Source organism: Kwoniella mangroviensis (assembly GCF_000507465.2).
Source record: "Kwoniella mangroviensis CBS 8507 chromosome 1 map unlocalized Ctg02, whole genome shotgun sequence".
NCBI lineage: Eukaryota > Fungi > Basidiomycota > Tremellomycetes > Tremellales > Cryptococcaceae > Kwoniella > Kwoniella mangrovensis.
The window spans coordinates 1,942,952-1,964,654 of NW_027062534.1; the positions used below are offsets into that span (position 1 = coordinate 1,942,952).

Genomic DNA, 21,703 nt, shown 5'->3' on the forward strand with positions numbered 1-21,703 from the left:
TATACTAGCAATTAATAATTTGTATATGTTGTATCTGAATAGGTTGATGGACGTGTAGGCTGTGACAAAGCATGTGATCATAGTATAGGAGCAGCGATCAGTCAGTTATGATTCATCTCCAATGCGCGTTTGAATCAGTCGTGTGTCATCCTCGAGGTGGAAAAAACGGACCATGTCCCAGATAGATAATTGAAAATGCAAAGCAAGCCTTCATCACATCCACATCCTAGGCTATGATACCTAATCCTGCTCCATGATTATAGATCATTATCATCGAAACTATCATTTCTCCATTCCATCCCTTGATCCTATGATAGTCCAACGATAATAACCTAAAACCAATCTATCAAACCCATCCAACCAACGAATGACCAAATGAAATCGAAAAGAAATTATCGGTTAGATTTGGCTACTCGTTCAAGTTCATCCTTCTTCTTGATGGCGTAAGAGTTTGAAGAACCCTTGGCGGCGTTGACGAGTTCGTCGGCGAGACATTCGGAAACGGATTTAGAGTTTTTGAAAGCTGATTCTCTGGTACCGACGGTCAACAAAGAGACGGCTTGGTTAACCCTTCTCAAAGGTGATACATCGACGGCTTGTCTTCGGACGGTACCTTGAGATCCGATTCGGGTGGAGTCTTCTCGAGGACCAGTGTTGACGATAGCATCGACTATGTGACGAAAATTAAGTATCAATTATACTGATCCAGCAGACGCAGAGGGAGGATGTATGAAAGTCCAACTACCCACCTAAGACTTGGATAGGGTTTTGTTCAGTAACGAGGTGGATGATCTCAAAGGCGTGTTGAACAATTCGAACAGCCATGATTTTTTTACCGTTGTTTCTACCGTTCATCATGAGACTATGTGATAGATAGTCACGTCAATAAACATTGCTATCCAATATCGTGATAACCTTCCTGAAGCCCAACTCACGCGTTAACAAGTCTCTCAACGATGGGCATTCGTCCCTTGGCGAATTGCTTCTTGGCATATCGACCGGCGGTGTGGGCTGTAATTTGACGAATATATGATCAGCATCAACATGCCATAACTGAGTGATGCTTATATGGGATAAAGAGTACCAAAGATACTCACGAACGTAAACAGCGTGGTTGACGTTGATGTAGTCGGTAAGAGAGATATCTTTAACCTCAACACTACATCAGATAAACGGTATCAGCATATTACTCTCTTTGTATCCTTCCATCCATCGATATAGCTTGTTCCTCGTTGATTCTCGTTCCGCCATTGCCTTGACATACTATCCACAACACATCGTTCGCTTCCTCTCCATCACATTCAATGCCCTATTATCCACTCCTCTGTCCTCCTTATGAATCAAGAACACTGTCACTCACCCCTCGGAATCCCACTTTCCGAAAAGCTTAACAGATCCCTCTGAAGCTACTTTAGCAACATCGTTTGGAAGAGTTTGAAGGGCCATTTTGTACTGCCTATTCTTTCCTTTTTGTCTAAGTCAAAATCCTTCTGAATCGATTTCGTTGCTGGAGAAGAAGAAGTACCGAGTCGGAAGGGTCGACTTGTGTAGTTTTGGTGATAGCTTAAAAGGCCTTGATGGATAGTATCAAGAGTCTTCACTTGACCAACTTGCACAAATCGATAAAGGCCAAACCTCGAACTGACACTCACACTGACACTGTCGAGACTGACCGAAGCTTGAATCTTACAATCGATGAGAACGGAGATTTACGGCGTTATTTGGTCAGCCAGGAGAAGCGAAATAAGAAAGCAGAATTAGTGGCGCGCATCTTAAGACCGATTCTTAAGACCGACGCCTTAATACGTAAGCCTACCAGACAGGTTAACCACAATCGGCTTTCACCGCTTCTACGTTGTTCATGTTGAACAGGGGGCAAGTAAGGCCTGCTGAAAGATCGACGGAATATCAGATCTTTAGTATTGAAAGTACCAGTCTCAAAATGTACACATGAATGACAATTGCGGTAGTAGGCTACGGTTTGTGAGTAGCTGTACGCTGCATGTCATGTCTCTACAGACTGTAGAAAGAGTAAGATAGCTAGTTCAGTGAAGCAGGATGACGGTATGTGTTGCAACTAGTCAATATGCTTTGCACCGCAGCCATCCGAGCCGGTATCCAGCAGCAGTTTAAGAAGCAATGCCAATGCTATCAACATCACATCTCCAGTGACATCCATCTGGTGATGAAAGCAAGCATTCTGATTGCTCAACACGAACCAAGGTTATGTAGAGCATAACACCCATTCGGAAGGATTCGGGAACCAATCAAGGAATGTTATATATGTGCCTACGAGTCGGAGTTTTACGAAACGCCGTTGTTAGCGTCCCACGTATTCTGGATGAGGCATTTGTACCCTCTACTATACACTCCACCTCATAGGGCAAAGGGCAAAAACATCCATCCTCCCTTACTCTCCCTCTGACTCATGGGTGCTAACAGAATTATCGTTAATTCTGAAAAAATCCTGTTTGACAGTCTTATCTTGTCTTGTTGTACAAAAAGAAACCATTTTTCACTCCCCACTCAGCTTCTGTGCCCATCCAACATGTCCATCCTCCGAGCTCGTTCCGTTGTCGCTCCTCTCTCCAAGAGATTCGCATCTACCATCTCCGTTCAATCGACCTCTTCAAACCTTAGCGGTGGTTCTTTAGGTAACATCGAGGCTTCATGGAAAGGTTTGAGCGCGGAGAATCAATATGAGATCTATCAACAACTCGAGCAGATCCAAAAGAAGGACTGGAAGGAGTTGACCCTCGATGAGAAGAAAGCTGGTAAGTTCTTCCCCATCCATCTTTCGCAATTGTCAAATGGGAAAAACGCGTATATCATCAAATTGTCATTGGACAAAATCATATCCGGCTCCTTCCGGATCATGTCATGACATCGCGCAGGATCATCCTTCCTCCAGATCAACACCAACATTGTTTTCCAAGAGAAAGTGGATATAGATGCATGAAGATACCGGAGGAGCAAGAGAAGGTGTAGGACGTGCATAGATCTGAGACTTTGGCATGCTTGATGAAAAGATGAAGCGACGCAGGGTTGCTTGCACTTCCCTGGACTCCACTTATCTTTCCCACGCTATCGATTGGTCGGCCTCCTCGATCTCAATCTGTCTGAACAATCAGGCAGAGCTTGTGCTGACTATCAATTTCGCTTCGCTGCTCTCTCTTCCACTTCGTCCCCTCATTCAACTCATCACCTTGTCCATACTATCAACTCCGGTCATATCTCCTGATCGTCTCTCCTGATCCTCTTCGACTTACAGCCTACTTCGTCGCTTTCGGTCCTCACGGTCCCCGAACACCCATCAGCGAGAAAGGCCACGGTATCAAGGTCTTTGCCGGTACACTTGCTGCCGTCGGTGCCGCTTACGGTGTCTTCTTATTCGCTCGAAGCCAAGGTGAGCAACCTACTACTTCTCCTTCAGGCTTGGACTCTTCGCTGGTCGGATCGGTCAGGCTTTTGGTATGGCTCGAGCGCTAACATCTACGTTTTTCACCCTTCTACAGCCCCTCCTCCTCCCGCTACTATGACCCCTGAATACCAAGACAAGATGACAGAATACATGAGAAGCCAAAACATGAACCCTATCGTGAGTGGCCGAGATAATACTCATGTGTGATTGATTGGAAGCTGACTGACAAATATCTTTACTCTTGTCTAATAGTCCGGTGTTTCCGCCGACCCCAAGAAAACCATGAGACAATAGATATTTCTATAATGCTCTATAACATATCCGGATGGAACGCATGGATGTTAATTAAGCTTTGCACTGGTGTTACACACATAGTCAACTCTTTATCCGGGATTGTTCTATTCTCGAACGTCATCAGAGAGGGCCAGGTCACTTTGCATGGTTGAGATTCTGGTTGTTCAATTGGCATCAACTAAAGAGTATCGATCGGTCAATGATGGAACAATACGGGTGCTCCTTTGCAACGAGCACCTCTATGCCTTGCCTTTATCACCTTGGTAAGACATATAAGATCCTTGTTTGTTCTTCAGAACACTGACTGAGTCGGCCAATGAGACTATCCACCACGCATGGTCATGGACCATCAAATGAGACAATCATGCTTAATTCGCCGAGTAACGTAATATGCAAGTACTAACGTAAATCGTATTGAGGCTAAGTCGATAGTCGCAACGATAACTTGCATCACGCATCTTATCTAGCATTGATAGCTGATGACCTTCGAGGGTGATCGACCATCATAGGGGCTCTGCACTCCATGTTTAGGAAGAACAAAGGATAGTCTCTGGATTTTTTAAAGAAACATAAACCTTATCAAAGTCGAATCCGACCTAGGTCCGACACCCCATGTGAGCTGAATTGAAGTCTCCATAACCGTCATATATACATCATCACTGCCTTTTTGTTTTGCCCCTCTCAGTTCATCTCATCAACTATCATTAGCTCCTTACAGACCACTGTACGAACCCGAATGTCTGGATATGACAAACATGTATCATTCCTCACCGACCTTTCGTGTGGTATCGATCTTTCTAATCATGATCGATTATCATTCATATCATACCGATCTTTTGATATTCTCAACGTGAAAGAAGAGATATTAAAACACCTCAGTCACATTGATTACTGATATTGGGTTTACCCCTGCTCCCTAAGGAGGGAGGGTTAATCATTGGATCAACCCCTCCTGGGACCATCCATTAAAAGGTTCAGATGATGAAAGGATGACATCACATTGTCCTTTTATTATTCCTTTTCATCCACTCCGCCTCATCTGGACTGCTCGATGGATCAGTGCTATAAAAACGGATCGTCCCACGATATCGAATTGATTAGACGTTAATCATTCATTCATTCGTTCATTTGATAGATACAATCTTTTAGTCCGGGAAGGCCATACAAATTATATCTCTGATCTTTATAGATACAGTATCTTCAGTTATAACCACGAATTATCAACGTATCCTTCTTCAGAGTTCCAACTAATATCCTATTCTAAATCTCCGCTAAGCATAGACACCATCAAAATGTTGTACTTGGCAGCTTTATTACCTTTCTTGGCGTTATCCGCCTCGGTTCTCGCTAAACCCCTACCTTCCGGCGAGGAATCAGTGACAAGCTCAACGGAGAGCACAGTAGCTTCGACGGTAGCTTCAGGATACCCTAGCTCAATAGCTGCTGAGACTTTGACCGAAAGTGCTTCAAGCTCCGAGCCATCATCGTCATCACCATCCTCAGTGGTAGCCGTCGATACTTCCACTGGATCTGAAGATGGTACTTCCGCCACGTCAACCGCTCCCGATCCCGCTCAATCAACTATCGATATCTACAGCCACGAGACTGTTCACAACGTCCAGATTCAGGCGTATAGAGATACCAAGTGTCTTTCTCCCGATCCTCGAGAGGAACTCAAGGCGGGAGCACCGGTAGATCTGTATCCTTGTGTCGACCCCGCAGACCCATCGAAGAGTGCTAGAGCATGGGATGTTGTACCAGGTGAAGGTGCACTGGTATTGAGCGGGACGAATTTCGCTTTGGATGCTGGAGGTGTTAACGCTTCTGCCAACTCTTCTCTGGTTGTAAGTATAATTCACTTCCCAGGTGACACTCAGTGAAAGGTCGTTCTGACGATCACGATTTTCTTGCTGCGTTGTGATGTAGCTCAAAGAATCTCAAAACTGGGAACCCCTTCAAGCTTGGTATGTGACCAATGATGCTAGGATCGCCATTGCAGGTCAAGGTCTGTGCTTGACAGAAGATAAAGATACGGACGGTTCTGGACCTGACGAAGATAAGGGTATTATCTTGTTCGATTGCACCGATGAGAACACTGATCAAAGTGGGTCGTTCATCGTCTCTCCCCCACCCCTGTACTGCCTATCAACTTTTGCTGATGATATGACCTGACCTCTTAAGTGTTCTTCACTATCAACAAGGATAACCAAGACTTGGTAGCGATCGCACCTCCCGATGCCAATTACACGGCTATAGCGGGATCCTCTTCTGCTCCGGCTTTGGCTTCGGCCTCTGGAACTAGTCTCGCTGCTGTACAGACTGATCTTACTACATCAGCTGGCTCTGAGGCTACACCTACGTCCGAATCGGCAGTCCCCTCAACTTTCGCGTCAGCTGTTAGCGCCAGCGAAGCTACCACTGCCTCAGAATCAGCCACAAGCGCTGAAGTCACCAGTGTCCCAGTCTCTTCCTCAGAAGCCGTCAGTGACTCTGAGTCAGCCAATGAGACTGCATCCACTGCAATTCCCATTGCGACTGTCGAATCAACCCAAGTTGCCTCCAGCTCCGCAGCTTAAGGAATTCCGAGTCCTTTTGACCCCACTTTCCCCATATCTTGACTACTTCCCTATACCCAGCCCTATGTAGCCGTATTACATAAAGATTTGACAGCCGCTAGCGTAGGACTTGTACGTTTAGTCATAAATATGTAGCTCTGTAGATCTTATTATGATAGATATCGTATACCTGATGCATTACCTTATACCCAATGGCCGCTCCGGTGAAATGATGACGTGGAAGATGAACAAAGGAATCGATCACTACAGTGATATCATGCACGTACCAACCTCGTTCATGATTTTACAAATCCTAATGTCCGCTTCGAATCATGCACTATCCATAGACACTACCTGATCTCACTGCGACAGGCTAAATAACAGCGGAAGTTACATTCAGAGAAGCAAATAGGGGCTGAGGAGGATTCGATACACCATCGTTTCCTTCCCCCATAATCGCTTTCTTGCACATGCTACGAATTCATTCGATATGGATTATCGTCTTACTTCACTTACCTGTGATATGGTGTATGACAAACTCGAAGAGGGAAAAATTGAGAGATGAAACTGCTTCGGTATGTTAGCTTGCCCATGTACAAAGCTTACGGCTGCACTTCAGCTAACATTTGATGTAGCTTTTCAAGCACGGTTATGAAGGATATATGAAATATGCTTATCCCGCTGTAAGTGCAGTTGAAAGACCTTTTTGCAATGTCTATCTCATTTATTGATCTATGCAATATCACCAGGATGAACTGCGGCCGCTTTCCTGTGGGCCATTACATCGTGACCCCGATCCCAACAACATCGGAATCAACGATATCCACGCCAACGTCTCAATGACACTCCTAGATGTTCTATCTGCACTTCCCGTGATCCATCCTACCGCATTCCCCAAAGCTGTCCAGCTAGTAGCGGAAAAGGTATCATTCGATCAAGATGTAAAAGTACAGGTATTTGAAATGACCATCAGGGCTTTGGGAGCATTGTTGTCAACCTATCAAACTCTAGATGATCTACCGGATGATCCTGCTCAGCAATATGTAGCATTAGGACTGAACGATGAGAACCCGTCTTCTTTCTTGAGCTGGACGAAGAAGGGTACGGTAGATGTGAAGCAGTACAAAGGGAGGATATTGGAATTAGCATACGATCTGGGTAAAAGGTTATTACCCGCTTTCCAACCTGTCACCGGTATACCGTATGCCAGGGTGAACTTACGATATGGTCTGTTAAAAGGTGAAAGTATCGAAACGTGTGAGTTGTGTAAACCTCATCGATGTGATTTGAGCTGGGGCTGAAGGGTTATGGCAAGGTACCGCAGGAGCAGGGAGTTTGCTCCTTGAATTTGCATTGTTATCCCGTCTAACGGGCGATGATCGATTCGAATCTCTCGCACATAAAGCATATCTTGCTTTGTGGAATCGGAGATCTACGCAGAACCTGCTGAGTAATACGATTGGAACACATGGACATTGGTTGGCCCCTGGTATGAGCGGTGTAGGAGCTGGGATGGACAGTTTTTTCGAGTATGGTCTCAAAGCTGGGATAATGCTCGGTGAGTAACCATTTCTGCCAAGACTTCAATTTCCAGAGCTCATTATACTAATGTAATACGGTGAGAATGTAGATGAGGATACGTATACCGATATATTCTACGATTCCTACGCCGCTGTTCAGACATACATACGGACAAGTGATGGATTCATCGTGAGTTGCCAAAATCTTTTTCCCTTTTCTTAGGTAGCAGCTCATAGCCTAAGATTTACATTAGTATCGAACTATTCAGACTCGACTTCTTCAACCTGCCAGTCCATCTACCATCGATTCCTTGTCAGCGTTCTTGCCTGCCATGCAAGTCCTAGCTGGAGATATCGAATCGGCAATTAAATCTCATCTTGTCTTTTGGAATCTGTGGAGAAAACATAATGCTATGCCGGAATCGTGGTTATGGCAAGAAAGGAAGATCGAATGGACAGGATATCCAGGTAGACCCGAATTCATAGAATCGACTTACTACCTTTATCAGGTATGTCTTGGCTTCTTCGACCGGTGATGCCCCATCGCCTTCCTCCTGGAGATGTGTAGAAAGCTTATTTCCCTTCTTTTAGGCCACGAAAGACCCTTTCTATCTAAGAGTGGGCGAGAAGATTTTACAGGATCTGAAGACACGGACGAAGACTAGATGTGGTTTCGCAACGCTCAAGAACGTTATGACTGGCGAGCAGGAAGATAGGATGGAGAGCTTCATGTTATCTGAGTCACTCAAAGTGAGTTTCCTTTCTTTCATTTCGCATCGGACTTCAGCCAATGAGAAAATCTCGTAGTACCTCTATCTCCTTTTCGCCGATGAACCTTTCCCAAATTCCAATACAGTCTTTACCACTGAGGGTCATCCTCTCCGAATACTCAAAAATCTCTTGCGATCACCTTCCAATCCTCGACGGGCTATGCGTAAAGGTGAAAATCCCACTTGTCCAGTCTATCAACCTTTTAGTGTCGGAGGTTCGTACACAAAAGGAATCGCTCTAGGTATAGAAGGTAGAGAAGATTACGATTATGCTCGATCATTGATATATGGCTTGAGTGGTACGGGGGTGGAGATCGAAGATGGAAGGAGAATATGGTATGATGGAGGTATATGTAAGATACCAGTCGAATCGAAATTCGTGAGCATCATCTAACCTGATAATGCACGGCGTCGATGTCGAAGCTAATTGTTCTTTAGGCTTTCGAAATCGTGTTGTCCCCTCTCAATGTCACCGATCCCTCTGCCGTACCGCCCGAAGATCCATCTCCCGGGCCAAGCAAAGTGGAACAAGATTCTGCTACTGGTGATTACCTCATTAGCGATATTGAAGGTCTGAGATTGGGTGTAAGATGGAGGTTTGACGGTAAAGGATATGACGTCGTGAATAGTGAGTGTGATAGCGATTCACGCGAGTATCGAGCATGAGATCTGATGACCCTTTTCCTCAGTTGGTCCACACCGTATACGACAGGGTCAGAACGTGATTGTGCAAGATCCAGCGATGCGTGGCCATCTTCCCATCCCCTCATCCCCGTCAATCAACTCCGAAAGTCCTCCGGAATTAACTCTACGTTTCATATCGTATCCACCTTCTACCGCTTTCATCAGCATGCCTGGCTCGGCAACGGAAGGTCAGATACTGTTACATGCCATAGGCGCAACGGCTACATTCGGGATCGATTTTGTGCCCGCCACCGGAACCGATTCGACGTCCACTGAACCAGCGTGGAGGATCGGTAATCAGCCGGCACGACTAGTTATTCCACCCAAGATCGATGATCAACTATATCAAGGATGTTCAAAGATCTCCTTAGAGTCTCTTGGCATCAACTCAGATGCTTCCGAACCTTTCGTCTTGATGGTGTCCCGAGGGGGATGTACGTTCTTTGAGAAGTTGGAAGTCGCGAAAGACCTCGGTGCGATAGGGGTATTAGTGATTGGCTATGCACCTTTGGAAGAGGGCGAGGCTGTCCCACCTGAAAGGGAGTATGAACGCGAACGAGGATTTGAAGATGGTTTGATAAGACCTTCAGCGGAGTATGAAGAATCTCATCCGAAATATCAATATATCAAAGATGTAGGTATGGTATATACCGAATGGGTCATAGGTGAAGTCCTGCGAAGATTAGTAGAGACCGAACAGAACGTCATCGGAATTGAGATTCTGAACATCGATGGACATAATGATGGATCAACACCGGCGAATGGATCAGAAGAAGCAAAGAATTTCTTGTCATCATCGAAGTTTCATGAGGAGAAGAACAAGGATACGTTGACAAATCAAGGATATTTGATGGTTGGTGGATGGCCAATAATGAACCTTAGAGTGATTGATAGTGATAACAAATACGTGTTCACAGGTGGTAAACCACCGTAGCATTCATTTGCATTGACACATTAATAGATGATTCACCCATGTATAGTAGTATCGATATGACATTCTCACACATTGAGTATGTTGAACAGGTCTTCCGTCGGCCACGGCTTGTTTCTGTTTTTGATGTCACTGGTGACGGGTGAGAAATGCCCCGGTTCCTTAATTGACTCACCGGCGGAAACGCCGAGACGGGATTGCATGTGGTCATGGATCATCCCGGGCGCCGAGTGACTTCTTCCTCTCGCTCATCCTCATTTCTGACCTCGACGTCATCTTGAGAGACATTCGCAGCTGATATGTGAGAGGCGGTTGGAGGTACCCTCCGAATATCTGCGATGCAGGACGACTACAAAAGAATCAAGAGTGAGTAGGGTGAATATCTTTGGTACGATCGTGCAATCGGGCTAAATATGCCCACAGTGGTGTGATGGCCCAGTGCCTGATTTTCCGAATGGGATGGATAGAGGGGGGATTTCCTCTGCTGTGGTGCCACTTTGATCCATTTCTCCGTTTTTGATTTGTGCAAATTTATGACCTATGACGGTAACCTGTTGCTTAAAAACGCACTAAAAACAAGAATAAAAAACAGAAATTCCTGAATTCCCCCCCCCCCTTCTTTCACTCCCCCTCTCTTTCTCATTTCACCATCAAAAAAGCTTCCGACTCGACCATCTCTATACATACACACATATACACCTATACACAAGAATCATCTTCGAACGACTGCAGCCATCACAGTAATTACCAGGACAGACGATACCAAAGGACTGTCCACAAGATTAGTAGAACAGATGAATAGATAGACTGTCACTCTAAAAAGGCAGATCCAGGCTGAGGGGTCTGAAGTGATCAAAGCTTGGATCGTGTGCTTTGTTGCTTTGATCATAGTAACAGAGTCCAATACCAATACAACAATAATACGCAACGGACAGTACAATATCAGCAGAGGCCATTGTTATCTATCACGCACGGATCATCAATCGATCGTGTCATACATAATCAAATTGTACATCAATCAATATCGCATTTCACCGTTCACCGTCCCATCCACTTCAGCGTTGTCATCAACCATACTTGATACTTCAACAACCTAACTGTACCTCAATATCACTTGGCCGAAACACTCTCAAGACGATATCCTTCCGGATGATCCTCTCTTCCAAAGATAATGTCATATAATTCTACTTCCGACCCCACTCCGCTTGTCGCTGTCGCTACTGCTTCCTATCCACCACTCGGCCAACCGGTCTCCGGCGTCTCGACTGACTCCACGCTGCCCAATGGTTCGACTTCAAACCCGAGTCATTACTCATCAAACATGTCCTATCCCCTCGCAGCTAGTCAGCCTGGCCCAAATTGGTCTTCGGCATATATAACCAACTCGCAGAATGCATGGATGAATTGGTCAACCGCTCCTCCACCTCCTTCAACAGAACCCATCTATAATGCTTCCGGGAATACCACCTCGTACGGAAGTGCTTTCAACTATTCAAATTCAAGGCCGAACATCATCGAGAAAACTAGCGAACATATATATGGAGAACCCAAAATCAAGAATTTCGAGTAAGTAATGATCATTCATTCAGAAAACTTCTGATTGCAGATCATTCGCCGAGCAAAAACCTGCACAATGCTGATGACCTTTGAATCACTACTTTCTAGCACCGCGTTCGCGGCACCAGCTATCAATCTCGGAACGGGAGACAGATTCTCTCAATTGCTTGAAGCTAAAATGTCAATGATGAATGGGAATTCGGGAGCGAGTACACCTGTCATCAATGTGGTCGAGGCAGGGGGAAGTAGCGGTCCAATGACGGAAGCTCAGTATCCGTCTTACGACTATCCGATGCAGCAATTCCCCGCCCAACCACAGAATCCTTATCAGCCCGTATCAGATCCATCGAGTTCTTCTCTCAACCCTTCGCCAAATGGATATCTCACTTCAAATAGATACTCAACAATGATCATACCCCCACCATCTACCAACTTGTCAGATCCTTTCAACGCTGACATGGGCGTCAGCTCAAATCCCCTTGAGACATCGCAGACCCAGAATCAGACTATGACGCAGCCTGGATTCATGCCTGACAGCGACAAATACTACTATCCTCCACCACCCCCACCTCAAGGTGACATACCGGAACCTTCTACCGTGACATCTCCTCGATCGACCTTGACTAACTTCTTGTCCCATCAACCGAATATGAACCACCAATATCAAGAAGTTCCTCCTTATATCAATCGATTACCTCCCTTAGATCCGTTGTCCATTGAGAAGCGTCTGGCAGATTGGTCACAAGTCCACATACAACCTGATCTTGTCGCGCCACTACCCGCTTCAGTACAAGAGTACAAGCGACGGACCAGTCCTCCTGTTGTGGGAGATGGCCTCAGATACGAACAACCCTCGACTTCCAACACATCAACCGATTACTTCCAACAGTATCCACCGGCTTTCCCTCAGTCCTCAGCCCAGACGCAGATCTATTCTCAAGGATCTTCTGCTCGGCAGAGTTTTAACCCTTCTCCCTCGGTTAACCACCTGCAAGCTTCTCTCTCCTCGTCGACACAAACCTCCATACCGTCTTCGACTTCTCCGTCGATACTCCCTGACGCAGTTGACCAGAGCCAATCTCAGCCGCAACGAACACCCACGGTCACAGGATGGACCTCCTCTCAACATTTACCTTCAACCTCACAATCCGTCCCTCCTCCCCCAACGGCTCCCCAGGAAGAAGCATTGCCACCGCTTCTGAAAATACGAGTCAAAGATACCGCTTCGGCTTTACCTCCTCCACCTGAAAATCTAGAGCTAGAACCAATCTTAGAATGGACATCCACTCAACCTGCTCTTATACCCAAAAGGCCAGCTCAACCTAAAGATGTGAGTGGATCCACCAATCACAAAGGAAAAAAATTCTCCTTCAAAACTTCGGTCAGTAGAGCTGATCTGGGCATGGGTTCGGGTTCGGCTACAAAGGGACATTCGCATAGAAAAGTAAATGAGAAGGAGGTATCGCAAAATAAGGGAGAGATAAGTCGCATCGTAGAGAAACATACGAGTAAATCCGAAGAGAAGGAGACCAAGAAGGGATCAGGGAAGAGGAAAAGGAAATCATCGATACATGTGGAAGAGCATGAAGAAGAGGATGCCGAAACCAAAAATCAGTCGGTCAAGGTGACAAAACCACCAATAGAAAAGACTTTCATAGCTTGCAACAATTGTCGTGCCAAGAAATTGAAGTGAGTCGGTTATCTCTGGTGAATTTGTTTGAAGATAAGATTCCATGGCTGACAGATTTCTGCGCCTGTAACAGATGTAACGGAGAGAAACCGAAATGTTTCCATTGTCATCGACGAGGTGAAGAGACCTGCGTGTATGAAGCCATCCTCCGACGTCGAGGTCCAGGTAAACATAATAAGGAGAAGAAACCTAAATCCAAATCCAAGAAGAAATCAGCTCGGAACGCCGAAGATGATTCAAACTCTGATTCTGAATCAGGGTCAACCTCAGAGGATGCGAATGAAACATCAGTGCTGGCGAAGAAATCGAAAAGCAGTTCGGTCTCATTATCAAAATCGAAGTCTTCTTCTTCAATAGGGGCTGATATGAAAGAGAGTGTAGAATCACATTTCGAGTCTTTCGGATTAGGTGGAGGAGGATCTATAGGAAGGATCGATACGAGGAGGTTGAAAGAGGATGAAATACAGAATATGAGTTATATCTTGAAACCTCAAACCGACTTCAACAAAACCGATGGTTATGATGATCGAGAACTGCCGTTGACGAATCAAGGTCAAGGGAATCTTGCGATGGGCTTCGGAGCGGGTCTGAATATCATTGATGGTGGGACGCAACATCTTGGTGGGATTGGGAGTAGGTTCGTGATGAGCACTGCCAGGGAATGAGGGCTTTACCATTGGTTCATTATCATCCGTCATCGTTCAAGGACGTCCGTCCCACACCAGGGTGAAGTCTTTGTCATATTTCGGTTATCTCGTATATCCTGTGTAGTCTTATCTTCATTGCATTTGTTTCAATCATTTGTATTACTATCATATTGTTGATATCATCTATACTTGATTATGATCATTCTATATCATCGGATATGATAATCATGTATCATATTGATCAATTACATCATCGAAATCATAATTGCAGCAGAGCAGAGTAGGTCGTTCATTTGGCTCTATGCTGACAGGTCCTCAGCCACTAGCGACACCGTCCGATTGCTCCCTCAACAGAACAAAGCGTGCAAGTGATATTATATGCATGATTGGAATGTTTATAAGTACAGACCTACTGACTAAATACTGCAATCAATTTCCTTCTTCCATTATTATAGCTTAGCGATGATTACTGTACATTAGATTGACTATCCGTTCTCTTGCCAGATTGCATATCCTGAATGGCTTTGATCATTCTTCCTCCTAATTTAGTTGCTTCTTCAAATCGCGGTGAGAAAAAGTCTGTTCAACAAGGAAGGTAAGATATCATGATCAGTATGAATGTCAGATGATATGTGCAGAAGATTGTCAGAACAGAGGGATGGATTACAGGAAGAGGGAGCGCAGGTGGGAAGGGAGCAGCGTAGCGCAAATAAGAGATTGAAGATGCCGAGGGAGCCCGGTTGGGAGGCATGAAGAGGCGAGGGTGGGAGAAGAGAAAAGAGGAAAGAAGGGGCGAAACAGGGAGAAGGGCAGGCGATGAGGGCGACACAAAGACGAGAATGTCCGAAACGAGATGACCCAAACTCCAAAGTTGAGGCACTTACTAGACGTCTCCTCGAACCTCCTCTTGTACAGATCAAAGTTACCAAAACTGACGCATTCGCTCCATCCCCTTGCGGCTACCACGAACTCGATATCATCTGGTCGATGTATACGATCGGCTAGACCGGCTTGGATAGCTGAGGATAGGAGGGTTGGGGATCTGAACAGATACTCTGCAACTCCTGTAGATACGAAGAGCTTTAGCCCTGTGTCTTATCGCAGCACTGGTATGATAATCACTTACCAATCCAAAGCATGAAGACCGGTGTTCCAGCTACCGCCAAATGTTCGTAAGGTCTTATACCCAGTTTCGACCAACAATCCACCATCGCCAATAAACTCAAATGGGAATTTGGACTTGAGCTCTGACTCTGACTCTGATTCTGATTCTGATTCTGCTGTTCGGTAGATCTTGAACCGAGACTGAACTGATTCAAGATATCTTCGCTTAACAATATCGGATCCCGTATCTGTTCTTCACCCTTCGAAGTCGAAGTCGACGAAGAAGAAGGTATAGGGGGTTCTTCATTTCTCTTCCAACCGAACACTTTTCCTCTAGATTCCCACACCCTATCTGATAGTTCCTTTTCACGGTTCTCCACCATCAACTTGAATAGCTCCGTTACTGATTTGGCATATTGTTGGATTTGAATTTGAGCAGATGGGTTGAGCATTGCCAATCCAGCGTAGACGTGCCATTTAGCAGAGTAGATACGTAAGGTGATATTGACTTTGACTACCTCTACACCGGAGACGTATCGAGCTGTTTCCCAAGGGTAGGAAGCGGAATGGTTCCATGCTGTTCCCATACTATGCAATCAGGTAGAGACCCATTAGCTATATTCTCATATCAGGACATAGCTGTGAGCTAATCAGACTTGATCAACTCACCTCAAGAAGGCAGCATGAGTTACCGCCTGAGTATTGGCAGTGACCGAATCATGTTCTTCGTAACTCAAATGCACGTATCTACTCTTAAATGACCTAAAGACGTCTTCCACCATCTTCACATTTGATTCTGGACCACGATGATGTATTATAATCTACATTGTTCATAGGATCAGCTTCAGAATTATCACTGTAACTTCGAAGCTGACTTACCAAAGGTTGACCCTCGGTCGTCACCGTCGGACCATGCAAGCTATGTACACTGGTTATACCAACATCTGCAGGTAGGTATTTCTCAAAAGCCTCTTTCTCCGGTGCTTTCACACTTGTCTGTCCAGCTACGACCGCTCCTATCTTGGTGGAAGGTCCGTACTCCCTTACTACCGCGGTCATAGCTGCCGCCTCAACCGAGTAGATGATGAAATCGGATATTCGTGAGACTGCATGTCCGTTTGGTAAGGGTATTATACCGGTTCCTTTATATTATGTGCATACTGTGTCAGATCAAAAGTTGTGTACTGAGCATCAATCAATGGCTTACCCATCAGCTCCTTTTTCAGCGACTCGTGTGATTCCGGTTTGTCACAGACGTATATGCTACACAGGTGTTATACTTCAGTCTGTTGTCTGACACTGTATATAAGGTGCAAGAACACTCGACTCACGTCTCGATGCCACCAGCTTTCAGTCGCTTGGCATACATCCTACCCATCTGGACGTGTATGCTCGATTAGCGTCATACCCATACAACCTCCCATCGTCATGGCTGAACCGACTCACATCACCCATTCCTATTATCCCTACAATGGGTTGATTCTTGTCGGTCATGGTGAGTGGTGGGCGTGGGCGTGGTGGGTTCTGTTCTATCGGATATTGACTGACAGACAACGAGCACCTATATGTTCTCCTGTTGATACGTATGTATTGATGTCGAGAAAGTAAAAAACAGAGAGACCAGGTGTAGTTATCGGTTATTTGATTGAGCATTAATTGCATCCTGACTTTTTCGTTCGGTTAACTCGAAACACCACCAGACAGACAGATTAGATTCCGCTCAGTCAACATCGTTCAAGTTGGAATCTAATTGCTTCGATGTACGTGGATCTCTCTTTTGTGAATTAGCACCATCTCAACATGATACTGTACGAACCACCAATCCCACCAATCCCCACACTGCGAGTCAAGAACGTGTTCAACGCCAGTTTATGGTATATTCTGCATAGGTGGTATGTATAACATGACCCCATTGCTCTTCATCGGACGAGTGGAGTCGCTGCAACACACCAGACGGGGTTCATACAATCGTTCATCACAGTGACTTGGTCAATCGCGAGATCTTGTGCCAAGAATTCAGAGCTGTGCTCATCCGCGTCAATTGAGTCAATTAACATAAACATGGCCGAGTGGTCGGGATTTCGATCTCGTTCAATCCGCTAAAGAGGTTTTCTCTGTAAAAAAAATTCGTGGCTGACATACGACGGGTTCAAGTAGCCCCTCGTGCCATAAGTACATATTATGCTGACGCAACCTCTGATAGCAACCGTGACGTGTCGATTCCCATCTGGTTGCCTGTGAACGGAAATCCCACTCCTGATCGTCATACCACTATGACGATTCAACTCGTGCGGTAGTGTTGCACTAATTCCTCGACTCTTCCACCAGGGAGTCGAGGTCTTCGGGTTGTAAAGTGATGCTCGGAACGGTCCTCGGCACCTCTGCTAGCAATAGCAAGTGGCGAGGTGCGGCCTTGTCGGTTGACCAGACACGAGAATACCCAATCAGAAGAGGGTGAAAAAGTCTACCGAAGCTACTCGATAGAGTACCACAAGTGGTAGCCTTCCCATAGGGGAAGCAACTTTTTTTTTTCTTTCTAAAAAGTATCTTACTCAAAACTTCAAGCCAGGTAGAAGACCCATTCCATATGGTGTCGTCAGTCATGCATGATGGATGCTGTGTCACCGGTTAACACGTCCCGGTCAAGTGGCAAGGAAGGTCGACTTGCAACTTACGAGTATAACTTACTGGTCCTGTCTGTACAAGTATCGTCGTCGTCATCTTGTGTGTGTGTCGAGACGCGACTGATTCTTGCTTACAGCTGAGTCATGGGTTGATTTGCTCCCATAGCAATTGTAATGAGAATGAATGTAAACTGTTCATCTGAAATGATCTCTCTCTTCCGCATCACCACCTCTTAACCCCTCGTCACATCCCCCCTTCTTTTCTCGAGCTGTCCATCACCAGGCATATAATCTCAGTACAACTGTCCTCTCTCATCGCAAGTGTATTTCTTCTCGAAACGTCATATCCATCTCTTGCACTGTTGATCTTGCCTTCCGGATTTCCCTGGAAAAGTTGGACTCCCAGCGTAGCCATTGGATACGTGAGTGTATACAGCAATTATGTTATAGTACTCAAATTTCTTGACTTTGACTACCTCCGCCCCGGATACGCATCGAGCTGTTTCCGGGGGAAAGGAGGCAGAGAGATTCCATGCTTTTCCCATACCATGCAAAGAGGATGATGATGTCAGCTTTGATCTCAAGTCAGGACATAGTGCTGACACTGAACTTTTGAATGTTCTTTGTTATATGGGAAGTCACCCAGGTGAAGAAGGATCTCGAGGAGTTTAGAAGAAACTCACAATCAACTGGGATTCCCAAATTACCTCAACCGAAATTCAGACCTCCCCTCATCATTTCCGATAAACCTACGAGACCTAGACCTTACGATCTATTCGATTATTTGGAAGATGCTAAGAAAGATACTTTCAAGCGGACCGGACGATGTTTACCCATTGTATCTTCTCCCAAATATCATCACAAACCTACCGAGACTGTCACAGAATTTTCTGTATCCGAATCACATTCCCATGCTGAAAATGATTTACGTTCTAAGAAACGCAAGTCAGTGGAACATGGAGATGTAAAAGTCAGAATGGCAGATGGTACTCATAAGACTGGTGATTATCGAATGAAGAAGAAGCTTAAGTTATCAGCATCGACTAAGAACAAATTTGCGAATAGGCAACGTCCTATAAATCATGGGATGAAGGGTACAGTAGGTAAATCAGATGGAGACAAGACAATAGTGGATGAAGGTAATAGTGTAGGTGAAGAGGTATAATGGGGACAAGTTACGTGGACATTCTTCGGTATATGGGCTGGTTCCCTACTGTAATTTGATTGGGTTTTTTGGTTCAGGTTCATAATTCATACATAACATGTCAGTTTTATGTTTCGTTCAATTGGTCATTTGTCATAGAATAAATAGTCTCGTCTGGATAGACATTGGTGGGTTAACCTATTCTTGGTTCAAAGGTCAAAAGAAATGCATACTATGTTTCTTGGCCTTTTTAATTATACACATAACAGCATCCATTCCGTTCGACTAACTACCTCTTACTCAACTACGACAAGATACTTATTGGAGTTTAGCTTTAAGGAGGTCTTTGAGGGTTTGACCATCCTTGGCGAATCCTCTGATACCTTCGTGGAGCTTCTCGAAAGCCATTTGGTCTTCGAACAAAGCCCATCTGAATTTAGCTTCGTCGTCGAGGTATGAGACTTTGTCGATAGGAGCGGAGTCGGCATCTTTAGCATCGAGTTTTTTGGGGACGGCGTCGCTACAAGATAAGTATGATTAGTATACCGTGTTGTGGATAAATGGGTTAAGTGAAGATTGCTCACTTGGATTTGGCCAATTCGTCCAAGAGTTTAGGAGCGATGGTCAAGTAATCACAACCGGCAAGAGCAGTGATTTCACCAGTGTTTCTGAAAGAAGCTCCCATGACGATGGTCTTGTATCCGTGTTGCTTGTAGTAGCTACAAACATATGATCAGCATCTCGAAGCTTTGTGTGTATGAAGGATGAATACTCACTTGAAGATCTTTTGGACGGACTTGACTCCTGGGTCGGTGTCAGCGGTGTAGTTGGTGTCGGGGTTGGCCTTCTTGTACCAATCGAGGATCTAAAAGGTTTCATCTGGATCAGCACAAAGTCTCTTCACAAGGGGACGGAGTGGGGCGGTAAATTGACGACTTACTCTCCCAACGAAGGGCGAAATGAGGGTGACACCAGCCTCAGCACAGGCGACAGCTTGGCCGAAACCGAAGAGGAGAGTCAAGTTACAGCTGTGCAATGATAACATCGTCAGCTAACAATGCTTAGAGGGAAACCAGCTGAGACTTACTGGATACCTTCCTCCTCAAGCTTCTTGGCGGCTTGGATACCTTCATAAGTGGAAGCAATCTTGATCAAAACTCGGTCCTTGGAGATACCTTGCTCCTTGTAGAGATCGATGATTTGGTGGGCTTTGTTGATAGTGGCTTCTGTAAACGGCAAAGACAAAACATTGCATTAGCAACAATCCGCGAGTGAGGGAGAGAGAGATGTGTTGAGTGAAAGAAATGACAGGTTGACTCCACTTACGGGTGTCGAAGGAGAATTTAGCATCAACTTCAGTTGAGACTCTACCGGGGATGATCTTGAGGATCTCGGAACCGAATTCAACGAGGAGTCGATCAAGGGCGTTCTCGGCTTGTACTTCGAGCTCACTGTGGGGGAAAAGATGGGGAAGCGAATGTTAGCTTGTCTGTTGAAGGTGACTCGATGATTGTTGAAAAGTCGGGGCCATGGAAGGTAGGTAGTATCCCTTTGAATGTGCGGAATGTTAAAGGGGGACAGAGAACAAGCAACTTACCCTCCCTTCTTCTTAGCGTACTCGACAGCAGGGTCGATGAGCTTAGCGTACTTCTCAAGCTTGGTAGCGGCGAGACTACAGTGTTGAGGTACATCGAGTCAGCAATTATGCAATTTTGTTGAGACCAAGAGCCTATGGTAACGGAAGTGTGAGCTTACATCAATGAAGGGTTGGTGGTAGCATCTTGAGGCTTGAAGGCGTCGATGGAACCGAAGTCTCCAGTGTCAGATACGACGACGGTACCGGTGCTACATTGGTAATCCCACGGAGAGGCGATAAAGTCAGCTTTGTCCGGTGGATAGAACGTGAGAGAACGTTCGTTGACCGGTACGAGTACCTATCATACTCACGCTTTAAGGGCGTCAAGAGCGTTGGTCATTTTGTATGTTTGAGTCTTTGGAGTGAGTATGCAGATTTACTTTTGTATAGGTCAGAGATGGAAGTCGAAAGAAGAGAAAGAAAAAGTTGGAATATGAAAATGATAAATAAGAGAGTTAACGTATATGATTGGGGATAGGTGGATCCCACCAGAGAATGACGGAACTTGCTCGTGATACCCTTAAGATATGACGACGGAGTTAACGGTCCGACTTGGTACCTATGTGGCATTATTCCTCATCCTTCCTCCGTTTTACAGCCGGGAAAATCATATTCATGCGTGTCGTTCCGGGGATGACAAGTAGAGGTGTTGTGTCACCATCCCCATACATACATCGACCCATGCACCACAGTGTGTATCAGTTGATCAAGCTCATGCATATCCGGGATGTTTGGCGGAGTCGTGAGGAATGGCAACCAAGAAGAACATGAATGAATACACGTATACCGAGTTTCCTAAAGACAAGTGAGCTCCTCCGAGAATTTGATGGACTCGCCTCATGTTTCTGTCTAGATGCCATCTCTTGGCTGCGCTGAGAGATCAGTGTCCTTGTCTGTCCTTTTTACAGATTCCTCTCGATTTTTTTAAGGATGAGACCACAAAAGTACTCAACCTACATCCCCTTGAACGATTTGAATGATTGCCACAGATCTGGAAGTGGCGATTTGAAATGAAAAAGCCCGACAACAAGGAGGAACGGATTTTTATGTCCGTTTCACCGCCATAGGTCAATCCGTTCCAGGCCCGCCAAGGGGACTGAAGGTACCAAAATGAAAATCATCGCTC

At 45.4% G+C, this 21,703-nt stretch overlaps 8 protein-coding genes across 8 annotated transcripts; 5 read left to right on the plus strand and 3 right to left on the minus strand.

Moving 5' to 3' along the window:
* Window positions 1-392: 392 nt before the first annotated feature.
* On the minus strand, window positions 393-1,446 carry I203_105836 (40S ribosomal protein uS7; the record flags this gene model as incomplete). Its single annotated transcript, XM_019144987.1, has 5 exons — window positions 393-670; window positions 750-862; window positions 936-1,011; window positions 1,098-1,159; window positions 1,361-1,446. 5 exons carry the CDS (start codon window positions 1,444-1,446, stop codon window positions 393-395), a joined length of 615 nt encoding a protein of 204 aa, XP_019006322.1.
* Window positions 1,447-2,548: 1,102 nt separating this feature from the next.
* On the plus strand, window positions 2,549-3,715 carry I203_105837 (uncharacterized protein; the record flags this gene model as incomplete). The annotated part of the gene is made up of 4 exons (XM_019144988.1): window positions 2,549-2,774; window positions 3,272-3,406; window positions 3,516-3,598; window positions 3,674-3,715. 4 exons carry the CDS (start codon window positions 2,549-2,551, stop codon window positions 3,713-3,715), a joined length of 486 nt encoding a protein of 161 aa, XP_019006323.1.
* A 1,292-nt stretch (window positions 3,716-5,007) lies between these two features.
* Window positions 5,008-6,291, plus strand: I203_105838 (uncharacterized protein; the record flags this gene model as incomplete). Its single annotated transcript, XM_019144989.1, has 3 exons — window positions 5,008-5,559; window positions 5,642-5,819; window positions 5,897-6,291. 3 exons carry the CDS (start codon window positions 5,008-5,010, stop codon window positions 6,289-6,291), a joined length of 1,125 nt encoding a protein of 374 aa, XP_019006324.1.
* Window positions 6,292-6,740: 449 nt separating this feature from the next.
* On the plus strand, window positions 6,741-10,178 carry I203_105839 (uncharacterized protein; the record flags this gene model as incomplete). The annotated part of the gene is made up of 10 exons (XM_065517845.1): window positions 6,741-6,845; window positions 6,906-6,953; window positions 7,020-7,527; window positions 7,586-7,828; window positions 7,901-7,980; window positions 8,045-8,299; window positions 8,382-8,540; window positions 8,598-8,939; window positions 8,999-9,188; window positions 9,250-10,178. The coding sequence occupies 10 exons, from the start codon at window positions 6,741-6,743 to the stop codon at window positions 10,176-10,178; spliced, it is 2,859 nt and encodes a 952-aa protein (XP_065373149.1).
* Window positions 10,179-11,346: 1,168 nt separating this feature from the next.
* I203_105840 (uncharacterized protein) lies at window positions 11,347-14,087 on the plus strand (the record flags this gene model as incomplete). The annotated part of the gene is made up of 3 exons (XM_019144991.1): window positions 11,347-11,741; window positions 11,841-13,421; window positions 13,496-14,087. The coding sequence occupies 3 exons, from the start codon at window positions 11,347-11,349 to the stop codon at window positions 14,085-14,087; spliced, it is 2,568 nt and encodes an 855-aa protein (XP_019006326.1).
* A 448-nt stretch (window positions 14,088-14,535) lies between these two features.
* On the minus strand, window positions 14,536-16,667 carry I203_105841 (uncharacterized protein; the record flags this gene model as incomplete). Its single annotated transcript, XM_019144992.1, has 8 exons — window positions 14,536-14,648; window positions 14,954-15,133; window positions 15,196-15,761; window positions 15,843-15,994; window positions 16,053-16,315; window positions 16,381-16,436; window positions 16,505-16,551; window positions 16,620-16,667. The coding sequence occupies 8 exons, from the start codon at window positions 16,665-16,667 to the stop codon at window positions 14,536-14,538; spliced, it is 1,425 nt and encodes a 474-aa protein (XP_019006327.1).
* A 1,746-nt stretch (window positions 16,668-18,413) lies between these two features.
* On the plus strand, window positions 18,414-18,962 carry I203_105842 (uncharacterized protein; the record flags this gene model as incomplete). Its single annotated transcript, XM_019144993.1, has 1 exon — window positions 18,414-18,962. The coding sequence occupies one exon, from the start codon at window positions 18,414-18,416 to the stop codon at window positions 18,960-18,962; it is 549 nt and encodes a 182-aa protein (XP_019006328.1).
* A 297-nt stretch (window positions 18,963-19,259) lies between these two features.
* I203_105843 (transaldolase) lies at window positions 19,260-20,917 on the minus strand (the record flags this gene model as incomplete). The annotated part of the gene is made up of 9 exons (XM_019144994.1): window positions 19,260-19,461; window positions 19,526-19,660; window positions 19,718-19,806; window positions 19,882-19,969; window positions 20,029-20,167; window positions 20,268-20,392; window positions 20,539-20,613; window positions 20,697-20,786; window positions 20,889-20,917. 9 exons carry the CDS (start codon window positions 20,915-20,917, stop codon window positions 19,260-19,262), a joined length of 972 nt encoding a protein of 323 aa, XP_019006329.1.
* Window positions 20,918-21,703: the final 786 nt, after the last annotated feature.